Source organism: Vigna umbellata, chromosome 4, assembly GCF_029865625.1.
Source record: "Vigna umbellata cultivar VRB3 chromosome 4, Vumbellata_1.0, whole genome shotgun sequence".
In the NCBI taxonomy this organism is placed as follows: domain Eukaryota; kingdom Viridiplantae; phylum Streptophyta; class Magnoliopsida; order Fabales; family Fabaceae; genus Vigna; species Vigna umbellata.
In genome coordinates this window covers 18,514,061-18,534,281 of record NC_142168.1, presented here as the reverse complement: position 1 = coordinate 18,534,281, position 20,221 = coordinate 18,514,061, and the positions used below count along the sequence as shown (strand labels likewise).

The window sequence follows — 20,221 nt, the reverse complement described above, 5'->3', positions numbered from 1 at the left end:
TGCAATTTTGGAAAGTCAGAAAACAAACTGCAGATATCCTCTTTTACTACGACTCAAAAAGTTTTAGCTTGCACTTATGAAGTAAAATGAGAAAATGAAAAGAGCAGGGGAAAGTATAACATAACATACAACCTCAACCTTCCATTGAATTTAGAAGGAAATAAAAAATCTAATGACTGTCATCTTGTTGTAGAAAATTTTCATTTGCTTACCTCTCCGCTATCATCTAAGACGAAAACCTCCGCATGCTCGAAAGGAGACATTGTCCCCGCATCAGTGTTCAAGTAGGGGTCTGCAAATGATGGAAAAATTAAAACAAAGATAAAAACAGTGAAAATAGCATTCATTACTTTACATAATATGATAATAAAAGCAAACATGTTTTATTAAAATTTCTATAAATATGAAAACTAAATTAACAGGGTAAAGAGGGGAAAAGTGTTACAGAGAAGAATGTGAACTATAACTACGGTTGGAAGAGCAGCTCTGAGAAGATGACTGTAGGTGCGACGCGAATCCTCGAAGCTTCTTCCAAAGAGAAGACGTAGCGAAAATATGACAAAAACTCGAAGAAGAACATGAAACAAAGGATTAAACTTGATAGAAACCCTAGAAGAAGAAGGAAACCTATTCTGGACCGATTGATCGGTGTAAATCAAAGTTGAATCGGTGGAAAATGTTTCTAATGGTGAAAACAAGGTTTTAATCGGTGGAATCGAAGGGAAATGGTGAAAAGGAGAAGAAACCCCAACAGAGGGTTTAGCTCTATGAATGATTCGGTGAAAAATGAAGGATAGAGGAAATAGAGATGATTTTGTGAGTAAAGAAGCCTTGCCATGATGATGAACGACGTGCGACGAGGAGATGTCTCTCGAGAAGGAAGACGCCAGGAAACCGAAATGGAGAGAAATGAGAGTGAGGCTCTCTGATGTGAGAAATGAAAGTGCTCTCTCGAATGCGCGAGAGGAAATGAAATGAGACCTCCAAGCGTGACAGTGAGCGAAGGAATACGCTCCACAACGTGGCTGAAGTTCTGAAAATGATGTGGCTGATGACGGAGATGCCGAGAAATGCAAGTGAGAGGGATGAGACGAATAGCGGAAGAAAAGAATGAGAGTGAACTTGAATGAAATCTAGCGAGAGGGAAATGTGAAAAATTAAAGAGGAAGAGATATTATAACTGATTTCTAAAACTCCGTTATAATACATCAATAATAGGTTTTGAACTTATTTACAAGTTTACCACCGCATTTTATATTTTAACTGATTTTTAAAACTACGTTATAATATGTTTGACACTTATTTACAAGTTTGCCACCGCGTTTCATATTATAACTGATTTACAAAACTACGTTATAATATGTCCTATTTTTATTACCATCTTGCCACCGGTCAACCTAGTATGACGGATAATTTTTATACGTTATAATAGCTTCGTTATAGAAAGGTATTTTTCCACTAGTGAAACAATTTGAAAGATTTAGTTCGGGATCTATTATAATTTCAAATAAATTTTTAATTTTTCAAATAATTTTCTAATTAAGTGATGTAAACTTTTAAACAATATTTAAATGACAAAAAAATTCATTGGAACTAAAATAAGTAATATTCGGTCCTTTATTTTGAACTGAAATCTATCAGAGTTCATAGTTCATGTTGCTCATTACATACTTCAGAACATAGGTGAAAAGAAAGTATTGAGAATTTCCACATCATCTACTCCAAAATTTAGTGTACAACTTATATATCTATTAGAAAATTCACTTAATTTCTCTGAAATTAACTTAAATAATTAGAATTAATATAAATCTAATGAATGGATGACTCATTTTCTACTGGCGATTATTTTCATCTACAGGAATATGGGTAATAAATTCTATATTTTGTTTTATGAAAGAATGATAAGGTCGTGTAATAATTACTTTCCAAAAGAAGTGTCTTTAACATTAAAAGTTGTTTAGATATTCATAAAGCATTTTTGTTTTCTTCTTAAAGTTTTCATACCAACCTTTTTCATGTGTTGTACGCTCAGCTTTAAATTTCTCTATAACTTTTTCACTACTTTTTTTTCTGCTGCACGTTTTCTTGCCTTTAATGATAAAAAAAATGACACGCATTACATGATTGTCTTTTTATTGGAAGTAATTAAAGGTGGCGGATACATCAAAAAAAGTAATTAAAGGTGGCGGATACATAAAAAACATATGAGTGCGGATTCTACGTATTGGTCCCCATGGCTGGGAAACGGTAATATTTAAATTTAATGATTTTCTTTTTCTCCATCATTTGGAATTCATATAAACTAAATAATATCATGTATCTTCTGCAGAGATTAAAGACTCCTCCACTTCTTGAGAAGTCGATCACTTACATTCCTAAGGAAGGCACATACAAAACATTTAATTAGATTATACAATACTCATAGTTATTAGGATTTAAAATACATTAGCACATATGAGTTGATTTATAGTTATTAGAATTTTTACATTATTGCTGCCATAGGTCCATGTTATTACCTCGGTTGAACCGAGGTAATAACTCCTCCACCCCCTTCCTTACTACTTCAGGCGTAGAAGAACCAAAGCAGAAACCCTAGACATATTACCTCGGTTGGAACCAAGGCCAAAAGTCCCCTACCTTTTTATCTCGCCAGTATATGCCTCGATTCGAAAACCGAAGCGGATTGTCAAAAACAACCATTGTTGTTTCCCCTCGCTGCACTGGTGAGGCGTCCTTCACAACATGGTGTTCACTTGGCGGTAATGGCTACGGTAGATGATGACAGTAGACGATGGTGCCACTAACAACAGTAGATGACGTTACCACTGGCAACGACGGGTAAGTAACAAAGACAATAAGAACTTTTTACTCAAAAGAATCTTAGACTTTGAATACCATGTTGAATATAGTGAAAACTATGTATAGGATTAATCTTCCTTTTGTGTTTAATGTACATATAGGATCCTCTCTTTTTAATAGAAGAAATATGATCTAAGCTGAAAATACAAATAAAAAAAATAACAAACTAACTAAAAATATAAGATAGAAAATATATCTAACAATATACATTAATAAACTATAAAGTATAATTTTACTAAACAATGAACAATCCATAATTTAATTTATCCATTTGTACATCTCAAAAGGTAATTAAGGTTTTTTTAATGGATGCATATGAGTCCAATTAAATATAAATGAATTTATTACGATAAAAACAAAAACATAAATTAATCATACATATATTTTAAAATAAGTTAGTACATATAGTTTAAACAATTTGAAAGATTTAGTTCGAGATCTATTATAATTTCAAATAACTTTTTAATTTTTCAAATAATTTTCTAATTTAGTGATGTAAACTTTTAAACAATATTTAAATGACAAAAAATTTGGTCACCCATTGGAACTACAATAAGTAATATTCGGTCCTTTATTTTGAACTGAAATCTATCAGAGTTCATAGTTCATGTTGCTCATTACATACTTCAGTAAACATAGGTGAAAAGAAAGTATTGAGAATTTCCACATCATCTACTCCAAAATTTAGTGTACAACTTATATATCTATTAGAAAATTCACTTAATTTCTCTGAAATTAACTTAAACAATTAGAATTAATATAAATCTAATGAATGGATGACTCATTTTCTACTGGCGATTATTTTCATCTACAGGAATATGGGTAATAAATTCTATATTTTGTTTTATGAAAGAATGATAAGGTCGTGTAATAATTACTTTCCAAAAGAAGTGTCTTTAACATTAAAAGTTGTTTAGATATTCATAAAGCATTTTTGTTTTCTTCTTAAAGTTTTCATACCAACCTTTTTCATGTGTTGTACGCTCAGCTTTAAATTTCTCTATAACTTTTTCACTACTTTTTTTTTTCTGCTGCACGTTTTCTTGCCTTTAATGATAAAAAAAATAACACGCATTACATGATTGTCTTTTTATTGGAAGTAATTAAAGGTGGCGGATACATAAAAAAAACATATTTTGTGAAGGGAAGACAAAACATGAATAATTGTGTATGTAAACTGTGTGGATAGATCACAATCCACCACTATTTTTAAATTCTTTTAACAGATTAGAAAATTAAACGTGCAATCACATCAAATGATAATAAATTATTTAGACTAGTTTTTTACTTTTTCTTTTATGATTGGTGTGTTAATTTTTCAAACCCATGTAAAACATATTGAACTATGAAGATTTCATTTTTGCTCTTTCGTTGTAGTAAAAAAAAGGTTAAGAATAGCAAAATCAATAAATTAAACTTAGATTTTGTTTAATCATTATTCTTTTTTATCCTTGAAATATAATCATATTTTATTGTAATTTAAAAAAAAAATTGACTTCTGGTCTCTGTAATTTTAATTACTTTTTGCACCTTTCTTTTAGTCTCTATAAAGTTATTAAGGATGAAAATAATAGAACTATATTTTAGAAATTATAAAATAACCTTTAAAATGTTTTTTTTATATCTTTTCACGAAGTGTTGTGCGTAATTTTCTAACTCTTGAAATGGATTCGTAGGGAGATTAATAACTTTTAAGTAGTTTTCTTATTACTTATATTTACTTTTTTTATTTAATAGTTTTAGACGAAGTAGTGTCAAAAAAGCTATAAAAAAAATAGACATATATACTATAATTACTCGTTTTCTATTGTCACTATATAATGCGATCCAGCTTTCTAAATTTCAGAACTGAAAGAGAAAACTTGAATCAAAATTTTCTTATTTCGTGACCCTTCTCTTAGTTTAGATTATCAGCAAAATTATGATAAGTCCTTACGTTGTAACACTATTTCATCTGCTTTTATTGTATTCCTTTGGATTTTCAGTTGGATTCAAGGAATCACGTAAAAGTGGTGAAAGCAACTGCAGAGAGAATGAGAGACAAGCACTCCTCAACTTCAAACAAAGCCTCATTAATCACTATGGCAGACTGTCTACATGGACTGATCATCAAAATAATACAGATTGCTGCAATTGGGAAGGCATTCAATGCAACCATCAAACTGGTCATGTCATTCTACTTGATCTTCGTGGTCTGGATACACTATATTTAACAGGTGCAATCAATCTCACTTCATTGATTCCCTTGCAATACATTCAACATCTAGACCTCAGCAATAATGATTTTTTGTGGACTCACATCCCAGAAGCCATTGGCTCTTTCACCAACTTACGATATCTCAACCTCTCATTTTCTGTATTTAGTGGGAGGATTCCTTTCCAACTTGGAAATCTTTCACTACTAAAGTATCTAGACATTGGAAGAAATAGTCTTCTTGGACCAGTTCCTTTTCAGATTGGGAATCTTAGACGGTTACAATATCTTCATCTTGGAGGAAATTCTCTATCAGGAGAAATCCCATTTCAACTTGGGAATCTCAACCGGCTGCAATATCTTGATCTTGGAGAGAATTCTTTATCAGGAGAAATCCCATTTCAACTTAGGAATCTCAAGCGGCTACAATATCTTAATCTTGCAAGTAACACTCTTTCTGGAGCTATCCCTTTTCGGAATGGGAATCTTCCTCTCTTACAAACTCTTCGGCTAGGTGGTGATTTTTATATAGAAGCCGAGGATTCACAGTGGTTATCTAATCTCCATTCTTTAACAAGTCTTCACTTGAGCTCATTGCATAATCTCAACTCCTCGCGCCAGTGGCTACAAGCTATCAGTGAGCTCATTCCAAACTTAGTAGAGTTGAGGCTTGTCGATTGTTCTCTTTCAGATACTAATATCAAAACTTTGTTTCGTTCTCATTCCAACTTTTCAACTTCTCTTGTTGTCCTTGATTTGTCTTCTAATGTGCTAACTTCCTCAACATTTCAACTGTTATTCAATTTTAGCCTTCATCTACAAGAGCTTTATCTCACAGATAATGACATTGCCTTGTCATCTTTTCTTTATCCAAATTTTCCATCTCTTAATATCCTTGATCTCTCTAGAAATAATCTAACAGCATCAGTATTTGGAGATAATTTTAATGTTGGCTCCAAACTACGGGAGCTTCGTTTGTATAATTGCAGTTTTACAGATAAAAGTTTTCCTATTTCCTCTGCTTCCACAATTAATTCTTCATCTTCTCTATCTTCTCTTGTCATACTTGATCTCTCCTCAAATCTATTGAAATCATCTACTGTGTTTTACTGGATTCTGAATTGCACCACGAATCTTCAAACCCTTAACCTTGGTGACAACCTGTTAGAAGGTCCCATTCCAGATGGATTGGGAAAAGTAATGAACTCTCTTGAACGTTTCTATGGCTACGGAAATAGACTACAAGGCAAGATTCCATCTTTCTTTGGGAACATGTGCAGATTGCAGACCTTATACCTCAGAAATAACAAGTTCAATGGGGAAATTTCTCATTTCTTTCAAAATTCTTCGTGGTGCAACAGACACGTATTTCAGACTTTGGATTTATCTTATAACCAAATTACTGGCAAGATACCTGAAAGCATTAGATTGTTATCCGAGTTGGAGGATTTATCCTTGGGGGGAAATTCTTTAGAGGGTGATGTCACTGAATCTCATCTTTCTAGTTTTTCCAAATTAGAAACCTTATTCTTATCATTCAACACATTGTCGCTAAGATGTTCCTCTAGTTGGGTTCCTCCTTTTCAAGCAACAAGTTTGAGATTAGCATCTTGCAAGCTAGGTCCGAGTTTTCCTGGTTGCCTCCAGACACAAAATTCCTTATGGGTGTTAGATATATCTGATAATGAGCTAAATGATTCTGTACCAGCATGGTTTTGGAACAAATTGCAAAATTTGAGATGGTTAAACATGTCTCACAATAATCTCAATGGTGCAATTCCTGATATACCATTAAAGCTTCCTTATGGACCCTCTATAACTCTGAATTCAAATCAATTTGAGGGAGCACTTCCACCATTTTTGCTACAAGCTTCAGGGCTGTTCCTCTCTCAAAATACAATTTCTGATTTGCATTCTTTTTTGTGTAACCAAATCATTGCGCCGAATTTGGCAACTTTAGATTTATCAAACAATCACATAACAGCACAAATTCCTGATTGTTGGCAATCTTTACACCAATTACTATTTCTTGATTTGAGCGAGAATAAGTTGTCTGGGAATATTCCCATCTCCATGGGGAAACTTGCTAAATTAGAAGCGTTGGTTTTACGAAGGAATAATTTAACAGGTGAACTGCATTCCAGTTTGAAGAATTGCACTAATTTAATTATGCTGGATGTGAGTGAAAATAATTTGTCTGGTCGAATACCCTCATGGATCGGAGAAAGTATGCAGCAATTGAGAATCTTGAACATGCAAGGGAATCACTTCTCATTAAATTTTCCTATTCAACTTTGTTATTTAAGGCATATTCAATTGTTGAATCTCTCCAGGAATAAATTATCAAAAGCAATTCCAACATGCTTAAATAATTTTACAGCCATGTCTGAAAAGAGCATCAACAGAACTCAAACTCAACGGCTTATATATGGGTACAATATTACTTATTCGGAAATCTACGGTTCCTACGTGTCTTTTGACTACAGGCTTGACATAACGTGGGTGTGGAAAGGTGTGGAACATGTGTTCAGAGATCCCCAATATAGTCTTATGAGTATTGATCTCTCATGTAATGATTTAAATGGTGAAATACCAAAAGAGGTTGTGTGTTTGGTTGGGCTGCTTTCTTTAAATTTATCAAGAAATAATTTGAGCGGAGAAATTCCTTCTGAGATTGGAAATTTAAGTTCACTTGAGTCTCTGGACTTGTCAAGAAATCATTTGCATGGGAGAATTCCTTCTTCTCTTTCTGAACTTGATTTCTTAGGAAAATTAGACTTGTCATACAACTATCTTTCTGGAAGAATTCCATTGGGAAGACATTTGCAGACATTTGATGCCTCTTATTTTGAAGGAAATATTGATCTTTGTGGTGAACAACTCAACAAAAGTTGTCCTGGAGATCACACAACAGCAAAGCCAGAAGAAGCAGCAGGAGGGGATGGAGACGATTCTGTTTTCTATGAAGCATTATACATGAGCATGGGCGTAGGATTCTTCGTAGGATTTTGGGGCTTAATAGGGCCAATTCTAATTTGGAAACCTTGGAGAATTGGTTACCTAAGGTTCTTGAACAGATTGACAACTGAGATACAGCTATGATGAATATGCAAAATTTCTGCCAATGGCTCAAAGCTTGGGTAGCAGGTATGTTTTAGTGAACATGCGTTAGTCTATCTCATTGTTATTGCCATAATTATAATGTAATCTGGGAGGAAAGAAAGAGTGGATGCTTTGCTGTTAACAAGTTTAATCTTGTTTTATAATTCACTTAAGAAAGTTATGCAGATGAAATCATGCAACATGTTTAATTCAGTTGTTTGATTTATAAGTAAAAAACCAAATTACTAACATAAATTGATGAAAGAAAAATAGGAGGATTTTGTAAGAAATTTAAGGAGTTGAAAAAAGTTTTCCAATGAAGATTCGTAATATATATATTATTTTCTCTTTTCTTTTAAGAAAACTTCCTTCTTGGAATTCGTTATTTTCATATCTTCTTGCAATGTGATTTTTACTAGATAGATACTGACCAATTCATCCTCGATTCATAAATAAATGTATATTTCAAACTTGAATGCACACTACTCCACTAAATCATTGACCATGATGATAGCAGTAAACATTTATAGCAATGAACATTATGCAAAATAGGATTTGTAAGAATGGTAATTAAGAAGAATAAAGATACAATATGTTTTTAGTTCTTGAAATTTGATTTGAAATTGAAATTCGTTTTATTCAAAATTTTAATATATTTTGGTTTTAAATTTTAAAATGAATGAATATAGTCTTTTTTAATTCAATAGATTAACTTTTTTAAGTACTCAATGTTTTTCATGCTCGAATTTGAATTATTTACATGGTTTGACATTCTTATTTCAATGTTAGCTAAAAAACATGTTTTAATTGAATGAAAATGACTATATTCATACACTTTTATAATTTGAGAGTCAAAATGTATTAAAATTTCAAATAAAAATATATTTCAATTTTGTATTAGAATTTAGAAACTAAAAATATATTTAACCCTTAATAATAAAGTTTAAATTTATGTAACAATAACAAATTTATCATTTATTAAAAGAAACATGATAAATTACTCTCGTGTATTTTATTATTAATTTATATGAATCAATTTTATTTAATTTTTGCAGGTGGCCAGTTGTTGACATTTTTCTTGTGTTCCTCTCTCAAATTTGAAGCAAGGGACTCTTTACTAGAACTTCTCTCAATTGTGGTTTAAATGCTTTTTTCATAATGTGTTGCAAAAGGTTGTTCTTCAAATGAAACACGTTTCTTCATTTGATAATGATGTATCTTTTGACTTCAAATATGCTTGTAATTTTTAACTTTTATTTTACGATTAATTTCTTTTATTAGGAAATTTATTTGTGGTAAAATATATTTGTAGAGTTGAAATTAGGTCTTAAATTCAAAAGTGACAAAAAAAATTTCGTAAAATTAAATTAAATTTAAATTTTACTAAGTAGTAAAAAAAATATTAACAATCACGTTATAGTATATTTATAACAATGAGTAAAAGATTTCAACTCATCATTTCAACTGAATTGAGGAAGTACTCAAAAGATAAAGTTAAAAAACAAATTAAGGTTAAGATTTAGGGATTGAAAATCCTGAATATAGCACCCGGAAAACTCAGGATCAACTTCTCCTTTCCTGGCTTCAATTCCACCTTATCGGCGTCCTTCTCAGCTCGCATCATTGGTTTAAACTCATTTCAAGTTTGGAAGAAGATACATGCTCATCTCACTTCTCGGACCAAAGCTCATGCCCGTCAGTTACACATCCAGCTTCGCACCATGAAGAAAGGTAAACATCCTATCGATGAGTTCCTTTTAGTGGAAACAACATCATAATTCTGGACATCATAATACGTATGAGTTTTTTATGACATACTTCTGTTACCTATCATAATATATCAAATATATTATGACATGTAACATTTTACCTATCATAAAAACTTGATTTTAAAAAAAAAAATACATGATTATTTTTGACATCCAATCAATTTACAATTAATTTTCCCCTATTATGAACAAATCCAATCAATTTAGAATGAATATAACCTGAAATGAATAAATTCAATTGAACAAATAAAATAAAATTCATTTCATACATGGAAATGTATGTCTACATGGGTAGAAAGGGGATAAAGAAGGCAATTGCCCCAAGCCTATAACAACAACTAAATCAATGTATCAGATAATAAGACACCTTCTCATCAAGATCAACTTGAATATTTTCTTCAGTTAAACGTTCCAATTCAGTTAAAAAACTTCAGCTATTTACTTCGTGCTCTGCAGGGTGTTAAGCTCCAGTTCTCAGTCCCCGTCCTCGAAAATCAAGCTTATCTTCTAAATCCTCAACTTGCTTTTGCAAATCTTGAATTTCTTGGAAAAGCCGATCAGCATTTTCAACATGTTGCACCAATGTGTCAACTAAATCCTTGTCAGTCTTCACTTGTGCTAAAAGACATAAAACCTGAAAATTACAGCAATTGTATAACCCAAATCAAGTTATCGGAAAGCAAAACGGGGGAAACAGATAATACACTCTCTGGTACAAGGCACTTCTAATAGAACCACACAGACCAATAAAAAGAATTAACTCAGTTGACTTTGTTGAATTTTTTGATTTTTAAAACAATGTTACCAGTGTATCAAATTTACCTTTGTTATTAATAACTTTAAAAAGCCTCCTCTCGTTAATTGTCAATAAAAAACAGACATTCATAATATTTAATTGTGCAAACCAGGACAGGAAATATCCTGTTTCCAAGTAAACTATAAAATTCCTTAGAAAAAGGACCATCAATTTTTTCTAAAATATGCTTGTTATATTAAGGAGCAGAGGAAGTACTAAATAAATAATTGATGTAAAACAATAATCAACTTCGACAAAAAAATATTTCAGGCAGGAAGTAAACGTTGGAATTTAATCTCTTAATAGAAATTTAATTAAACACAAAAGCACAGACATAATCAGCTAAAAGTTTTAATTTGGCTTCTGAACTAATGATTTAGAAATGGTTTACAATAAAATCACCCCAATAGCATAATAAAGAGAACTGCTGCCTTTTTGAAGCGAAGTCTTCGTTGGCTTTTACTGCAAGGTCAGCCTCAATGCCTTTTACTGCTGAGAATCATAGCAAAATTAGTAGCAATGTTTTTTTTTTCCAGAATCATAACCACCATGAATATAGTGTATATCTGTATGATGAACTAAGTAATTCAGATAGAAACTTACTTAATTTTTTGGTATTGAACTTATATAGTGATCTTCATCCTTGACACTTTGGGGCTTTCTCTTAGAACCACGTGCTGCTAAAACTCAAGTAAACAGAATCAGAAACTAATCATCATATTTTTCTTACTTAACTCTTATAGTCTTCTTTCACTCAAATCCTTAATAAAGCATGTCCAAGTAAAAGTAAACCTTGAATTTTTTTACCAATTTTAACCGAAATATTCTTACACGGGAAAGGTATTTGCTGGATGAAACAGGGAAAGAAAATTGCACATCAAACGATAGCCTAGCAGAGTATATTCTGAGGTTCCATGTGCCTTTCTACTGTGATATACTTGAAAGAACGTAGTGATATAACCACCACAAAATATATAGTATATATCAGTATTAGTAGCCAACTACTTTGTTCTAGAGGCATAAGGCAGTACATAAAACAAAAGGGAAATACATCATGATGAAGATTATTCACTTTAAAAGTTGAAAATACAATGACCAAACTCAAGAATAATCAATGATAATATAAATGAAATAAAACCTTTTCTTCCTTTCTCCATGGAAGGACTGAGTTCTGATTCGATTTCCTCCTGCAAGGAGCATATATACATACAAAGATAACAATATAGACATGCACATCATAACTAATTTCAAGGGGACTATTTTGGTCGCAAGGAGCATAAACTTTAATATGATATATAACAGAGCATAAATGAAACACTAACAAGGGCATTCAATATATATAAATGAAAACCCAATCATGAATACAAATACCTAAAAAATAAATAAGAACGTGCTTGGAAACTTTTTTTCCATGAACAAGTTCCTTACGTCTGCTTTATTTGCAGAAGCAACATCACTAATTGTACACTATACATGAAAGCAAGATCAACACTATTAACTTCTTGTACATGTTTAAATGTAAAAAGAAGAGAATAAATTCAAACAGTATACCAAGGAAAGTAAACTTTAGGAACTTGGGAACCTCCTCTAGCAACCGAGCGTTAGTACGACAAATCTCCGCATTGATCGCTACAGCAGATGCCTTACCTTTCTCCTTGGAAGTTGTTTCTACTTTCTGCACAAACAATCAAAAGAAATACATATGAATTTCCTCCATTACCATTAGGAAAAACCCCTAATTCCGTGACTCTATAGAAAAATTCTCCAGCTAGGGCACAAATTGAGTCATAAGAGTTTCAGTGGCATACCTGAAGCAATGCCTCGATGTCAGCGTCGACGGAGGCGTAGACTCTTGTAAACGCATCGTCGCCATAGACATTAGAATCACGATGCTTCTCGACATCGTATTTGTCATACTTCTTGCAAACGGAGGAGAGCCAACGGAGGCGATGGCGAGGAGAGCCAACGGAGACCACAGTGAGGAGAGCCAATGGAGACCACGATGAGGAGAACCAAGGTAGACTACAGCGTCGATGCAACACACGCCGCGAAGGGGGAACGTCATCTGAAGAAAAGAAAGGATTACAAAGTGAGGCGTAAAAACGATGAAGAGAACGTGGAAAGAGTAATAAATCCAGGACTGAGATTCTATCATAGGTGGTTGACAACCTGTAATAACAAGGTTTTGAAGTTTATTACAAAAAATGTCTAGTTATAACTATAGATTTTCTAAATACATCATCCTAATCTTTTCTTTTATTACGAGAATGTTATTGATCTATGTTACTATAAGTTTTTTAAAATACTTCATAATAATTTTTTCTTTTATTATAAAAAGGTTATCGATCAGCTTATTAGATAGATTTCACCCTTCTTAATAATTCTGTCACGAAATTTTTTCTTACTCTTCGCATCAAAGCGTTCGTGCCTTCTTTTCATTTCATTGGTTATGATGTTTTAAATTTTTTGCATGATGTAGAGATATATGTATGAAATGTACAATAACATAAATAGAAGATGAAAGACTTTCTTTTATAGAAAACAACATTTAAGTTAAACAGAGAATAAAATGTATTTCTGAAAATAATTATAAATAGGCTTAAAACATTTAATTACTTGCAACACTTCATCTTAGTAAAATTATAAACTCTCAATATTCTCTCTAGTTTTTAGGTTATACTTGTATACTTTTTTTAACAATCAGGTCACACGAATAATCACATAATGAGGAAAATTAAAACTAATTCAGAAAAATCTTACCATTAGGCCCACCGAGTTAGAAAATTAGTGCACCAATAACGCATAGGAAAAATAAAACTTGTCTTGAGAAAAAACAAGCTGTTGATTGTTCTTACTCTTTTTTTTTGTTGGTTGAAAATTAATTATATGATCAAAAATAAGATTGGTTCAAAAATCTCAACTTATATGATTTCCTTATTAATAGCTTATAAATTTGAAACACACCGAAAAGAGAAAACATTGAACTAGTCCAAAAAAAAGACCTTAAACGACTAATTGTTGTATATAAATCCATTTGAAGTGTTAGAAAAGATAAGCATGCTAGACATTTTGAAAAGATGAAAATGAGACTAGCCCAGGAAGTCCTTAAACCATGACTATTTGAATCCATTCTATGGGTTTGAAAAAAAATTAAGCATGTAGTATCTTAGACACTTGAAACGAAGAAGACGAAATTGGTCCAAAGAACTTGAAGATTCTACTATTCAAATCTATTTTACTATTAGCAAATTAAACACTTTACGAGAAAAGGAAAAAGAATGAAACATTCAAATTGCACAAAAAGTAAATTAAAACAAAAGGAATAAATAATTTAGAAACACAATTACTAACTTGCAAAGTTCAAAAAACTATTTGGCAACATTTATGTTGACAATTGGTCGGCTGGTTGGTTTTTCCCTTATTTACTTTCTAAATACAAGAAAAAGAAAAATTCTACTACGTTTAATAATTCTAAATATAAATATATAAAAAAACATAATTCATAGATATGGAAATTAGTTGTTGTTATTTTAGCATACAAGAGTTCCATCGTTCTTTTGGCAAACATTAGATACATGATAGCTGTTTTTTATTAATTAAACTTAAATTGTAATGCCTTATGTACTATATACTTGATTAATTTGGATCATGCATCTATATTATCCATGTTTTGTAACATCTCATTTTTATAGTATAAAATTACTAAAATAAAATACTACATGATGATAAAACCACTAGATGAAAACAAACCTACAAAAAAATAAAATCTACACCTGTAAAACCATCTGACTCCCCATCTGCTTCACCTTTATCTCTCACTGGAACAACTGAAAATATTGTCTTCCTAAGCTCGCACCATTTAGGTGATCATCGCAAAAGAGAAAACAACGCATAGACAGACATGTTAAACATTATACACATGATACACATATCACACCAACCAACCAAATTGATTATGCATGACAATACTTTAACTGGATTATCCGAACTTAGCATGAATGTCGAGCTATGGTGGGTTGTGCACTTGTGATGGCCACTACTACTTTGAAAGCCCTTACCAATTGGGTTTCACCCTACCACACATCACAAGGTTAGTCCTAAAATGCTCTTTTGCCAAATGGAGAAAGGTCCCTCAGGCTCGAACCTTATATGATACTCTCACCACATGTGTCAAACCTCTCTATTTAAGAATGTATGACCATTATAGTATCAGGATAAGCCCCAATATTGAGCTCCCTCCATTCATACTAACACACTTGAAACCACCATTGAGAAGGTCCTCCTTGGAACTCTCTTCCATACCTTTGAAACCATTGATATCTCTTCACATTCACATAGTACACCAATACATGAGATTACTTATCATACATTAAAGGAATAGAAACACCCATACAAGTTATCAAAAATCACATAATAACATAATTTCTTCATGGAGTCTTGATACTCACATTTAGGTGAGGAAAACAACTTTGAAACCCTCACCAATAGCTCCGGAAGGGTCCAAAACCCCCAAAACGATAAAGAATGTCAAAAACGGATAATCGGAACCCCAAATTTGAAATCCCGAAAACTGAAAAAATAAAAAGTTGCTCAGTAGTGCTCAACGCCCCAAAAGAGGTGCCCAGACGCCAGACCTTTGGTATAAGGGGCGGCTAGGGGTGCTTAGGGGAGTTCCTCTGGCAAAAAAGGTGCCCAAAGGCCCCGTGGAGGGCGCCCAACGCTGCATCAAGTTCTAAAATTCACCTATTTTGATTTTGGTGACCTTTTATGCAAGTTTAAATGATTCTTAAACACTCTTAGACACTGAGAAACATCTAAAAACATACCTCTAACTTGAATTAAGCACTCTAAACCCAAATTGACCTATGAAAACCCAAATTAACTCCTATAAGCTATCCAAACTCAAATCTACACTTTCTAATGCACATATCAGTTTCCTAACTACATAACTAGGTCCAACTACACTTGTTAGTACAACCCATCACCTCAGATTACTCACAGTCACTCTGCTCCAAAATCGCACCATGTCAAACCTCAATTTGGACCAAAACACCCAATAACTCACTCTACAATAATACCAATTGTCTTACATCAGTTTTCACTCATTTAAATGGTTAGATAAGTCAGAATACAACTAATAAAAGACCCACTATGCTTCAAACTATCTTACCATCCTCACCTCACAATTTCACTACCTAAAACCTCACTTTTCCTTCAAAATACTACCAAAATTGCTTTCTGTCTAATATCCTTAGTTTGCTTGTTTATCTTTAGTATTTCTGTTGACTTGATGTTAGAATAGTCTTAGTTTTGATTGTGATTTTATTTTCTTGTTTTTCTTTCATCATTTACATATTGTAGTGATAATCTTGAGGTTTTGTTATTAGACAATAGCAATGCTCATTAGTTTAGATCATTTTAGTTGCAGTTAAATTTTCATATTAGCTTAGATGTTGTTGTTTCTGTTTTAGGTAGTTTAGAGTTCCATTTTCTTTTATTTTTCCTTTTAGTTCATATTCTTTCTTTCCTTAAACAAATTTTCTTATTCTTTTTAATTTCATTGTTTTATTTTCTATTTCCCCACCTTGTTTTTATAGTTAAGTAGTAAATAATTACAAGAATTAACTTTACACTCTGAAGCTTAATCATTGTTGAGTGCTTGGATTGATCCTTGGTTATTCCTCTACTACATTAGTGGGGAAACTGAGTTTGTTGGCTTTGATGCGACTAAAAGCGAGTTTAACAAATGGCGCCATTGTCAAGGACTCGGCGAATTAAGTCTTAGAGTGTTAGGTTAGTCTTGTCTAGGTCTGGTTTCTTACTTGCATTTTTGTATTTGTTCAAATACCTTAGGTTTAGGAGTGTAAAGTAGTCCTTGCATCCATATAGTTTGTATGGTTTTTTTCTTTCATAAATTTCTTTTGTTGAATTTTGTACTAGAGGTCTTAGAGGTTTGATTGGTGTTTCTTCCAGTGAGCCTTGGGTAAGCATGAATTACTACTCTGCCTATGATAATTTTACTTTTCCTTATAATGTTCAATCACAAAGATTTGACTTGTTCTGTGAGCCTTTTAGTGAGCATTCTTTACAGCAACCACCTCCCTGTTTTCAACCTTATTATGAGTAGTCACCCTAACATGTGCAACATGAGCTGTCTCATTGGAATCAATATGATGAACTAGAGCAGGAGGAATTCCAAACAGAACAGTCATGGCATCCAACATTCTGTGATGAGCAGCAAGGGATTGCAGCATCATATTTTCAAGAAATGACCACCCAAGTGGCCCAAATAGTGGTTGCTATCAATCAGTTGACAAGGAAAGCTAAAGAGGAGAAGGAGACAACAATCAATGAAGCACCACTGGGAGCAGCCTCTACCATGGAGTTTCAAGCTGACCATAATCATAATGAGGTAGTTAGTGGACTTGATCAGGCTTGTTCTGAACTTGATATTCCTATTCATGTACCTGAGATTCAAGTTCATATTAATGCTTTTGATATGTTACAACTTGAACCAATAAAGCCTGTCTTGGATCTTGATACTGTTGTTTGGATGTCTGCACACACTCACATTTTAGATTCAGCATTTTCCATTGAACATATTGACATACCTTATGCTGTTTTAGAGTTATGTGCTGATTTTGACATCATTCCAGTTGATGATAGCTTCACAGTAGGTGTTCATTTAGCTGCTGATTTGATAGATGCTAGTGAGGTCATTTTTGAGGAGCCAGTACAGGTTGATTTAAAATTTGAGCTTCCTATCTGTTTGGGTGAGGTACAAACTAGCTTTGATAATCTTATGCATGAGAAACCCCTGCCAGATATTCTTGCTGTTATACTTGATTGTACTGAAAAGCTGGATGAAATTTGTGTTGTAGAACATATTGATATTTCTGATGATTTTTATGATGTGTGCATTGGTTTGGACAACAATTTTGAGGATAGCTTTATGGAATGTGTTGAGTTAACTATGGATTATGTTGTTATTACTAAGGAAGAGCCAACACAGGTGTTGTTTAACCTTGAAATTGTAGTTGTCTTATATGAGTTTCCTTTGCAGTTTAGCTCATTTGATTGCCTGTGCATAGATCCTTTAGAGCATGTTGTTAACACTGCAATAGTTATTGATTCTAAGGTTCTCAGAGCACCATTTGAGATTGAACGTATCCATACCCCTACTGTTTGCACTGATAATATTTGTCCCACCTTTGATGCATTGGTTCTTCATGAAAATGATCTTGATTTCACTTTTAACAAAGCTGAAATGTTTGATGATTCACTGATGAACATTGACTTTGATTTTGTTGTTGCAGCTAACATGACTAATATTGCCACTCATCCAAAGGAAGATGCAGACACAAAGGAAGTGGTGATGGATGCAAGAGAAGGTATAAATGATGCTCAAAGAGCCTGGAATTTGCAGAATCAACAACAAAGGCATGAGGAGATATGGTTGCTGCAGCTAAAAGCATTGAATGGAGAACTGATGATGCTAAAGCAGAGAGCTGGGAAGGAGCTAATGCACATCTTGGCTGACAATGGAGAAAATCCAATAAGCTCTTTCTTTTCCCTTCTTTTAAATAGTAGTTATAGGTCTTTTATAGTAGTTTACATAGCTTTAAGTAGCATAATAAATAGTAGGATAGACAATATGTTGTTTTTCATAAAAATAAAAAGAATTAACTTTGATTTGTGGCCAATCTGAATAAGTTCTTTTCCTCTTTAGTTTTATAGTTTTACTTTTAAGTCTTGTTTCTATTCTTGTTCAGTTGTTGTTCTTTTTGTGTTTTTCAGTTTCTATTCTTGTACATATTTGTTGTTGTTTGATCTGAGTATGTTTTTGTTGATTAGAAAACCTTACTCACTCACACATTGAGGGCAATGTGCCTCTTAAGTGTGGGGGTGAGGGGTTGTAGTTAAAATTTTTGCTTTTACTTTGATAGATGTGTTTAGTATCTGTTTTAGTAATAAAATAGGGGTATTTTTTTCTGAACTGTTTTTCTCTTAGTTTAGGTCTGGTTTGGTTTATAAATCCCTAGAGTAGTTTACTATTCTTGCTTTAGTCTATAAATACTTACTCTTGTTACTGATATGTTTTAGTTTAGTTGTTAATTTTGTTGATAATAGTTCTTAGGTCTTTTAAAGTTCATTCATTTTCTGGTTTATGTTGTTTTAGCTTAGGTTCTTTTACTGTTTTTGAATCTGTATTAGACATTCTTTTAGGTCCCTTTTTATTTGCTTATTTCTATTATTTTCTCTTTCTTTGTAGTTACTTGTTCTGTTTTAAGCTCTTGATTAGTTTCATGCTTTGTTTCAAGTTTTCAATTAGGATTTTCTTCATAATTAGGTTCTATTTTCTTTTTGCTACTGTTTTTAAATTTTTTTTTCTAAATCTGTTTAGCTTTTTCTTATTCAATTCTTTGCTGATTTACTTAACTTCTTAGCTTTATTTCTTTAAGATAGATTGCCAATAGTGTCTTTAGCTCTAGATTTAAGTAGATGTAGCTCTAGCAGTAGTTTTTGCAGTTAGTTTAGTCTAAATAAGCAGTTTTTGCATGGTAGAGAGTAGCAAGTCCATTTTTGATAAATCTTTAACCCTGGAGAGTTTTGGGCCAATTTTTTTTTTCTAGTGTGATTGCATGCATGTATAGTCATACTTTTGATTTTTTATTAATTCTCTTTGAGTGTGCTTGATCTTGATTGAACTTTAGAGATGATCTAGGCCTTCTTTCTTCTTCCCATTTACATATATTCACATTGCACCTTCCTTTGAGCCTTAACCTTTTTCTTTGCTTTGCATCCATTATAAACCATTTCCCCCATCAATAAACAACCTTGAGAGATGTGTGAGAAGTAGAGATAATTTAGAACTCAGAAAGCATAAAAGAGTGAGCCCAGAGGTGAAATGGAGGAGAAAAAGAGCTATGAAAAAAACATGATTGATTTGAAAAGAGAAAAAGAAGTTTGAAAAAAAAAGAACTGAAATGAAAGATAGAAAGAGAAAGAAAAAAACATGGATTCTGGCCAAGCTAAAAGAAAATACCTGCAGTGAGTTTCAGATTTTCCCTTCTTTCTTGCACATTTCTCTTATCCATTCCAGTTTCTGCTTCTATTTCCCATCCATCTGCCCTTTCCATTCTCCATTACATTACAAGCCATGAAAGTCCTAATGATCTAGAGTTATCTTGATTCAAGTAGTGTCAATTAGAGTTTTTCCAAAGTTAAGAATTGTGGTTTATCAGGATATGTGGAGTGAAACACAGGCTGACCTAAACACTTGAGTGCTTTGAGAGAAACACTTTATCCTATGAGGTTGAAATTGGGCTGCTACTTCTCTGAATTGTAATTTTCTGCTTGGTTTGGTTGAATTTAACTGTTATTTACTTGCTAGAGTTACTAAAACATACATTTAGAGTTGATGATTTTGTTTGTGCAATTTTGATTAGAGAAAATAGCTAGTTATTGTGTGAATTGGTAGAGTTGAGTTAAATGTGATAA

At 32.6% G+C, this 20,221-nt stretch overlaps 1 protein-coding gene and 1 long non-coding RNA gene across 6 annotated transcripts; one reads left to right on the top strand and one right to left on the bottom strand.

Moving 5' to 3' along the window:
* The first annotated feature begins 4,721 nt into the window (after positions 1-4,721).
* Positions 4,722-9,445, top strand: LOC148199433 (receptor-like protein EIX2). Its single transcript, XM_088114716.1, has 2 exons — positions 4,722-8,200; positions 9,211-9,445. The coding sequence occupies exon 1, from the start codon at positions 4,781-4,783 to the stop codon at positions 8,153-8,155; it is 3,375 nt and encodes a 1,124-aa protein (XP_087970842.1). The 5' UTR covers positions 4,722-4,780; the 3' UTR covers positions 8,156-8,200; positions 9,211-9,445.
* A 694-nt stretch (positions 9,446-10,139) lies between these two features.
* LOC148199432 (uncharacterized) lies at positions 10,140-12,962 on the bottom strand. Of its 5 annotated transcripts, XR_015785631.1 has the most exons (4): positions 12,529-12,899; positions 11,324-12,395; positions 11,123-11,212; positions 10,140-10,558 (listed from the first exon to the last, which is right to left on the bottom strand). It is a non-coding gene; the product is annotated as an uncharacterized LOC148199432 (long non-coding RNA). The 5 variants fall into 5 exon arrangements; XR_015785629.1 differs by having other exon boundaries at positions 11,123-12,395; XR_015785630.1 differs by having other exon boundaries at positions 10,140-11,907; positions 12,272-12,395.
* Positions 12,963-20,221: the final 7,259 nt, after the last annotated feature.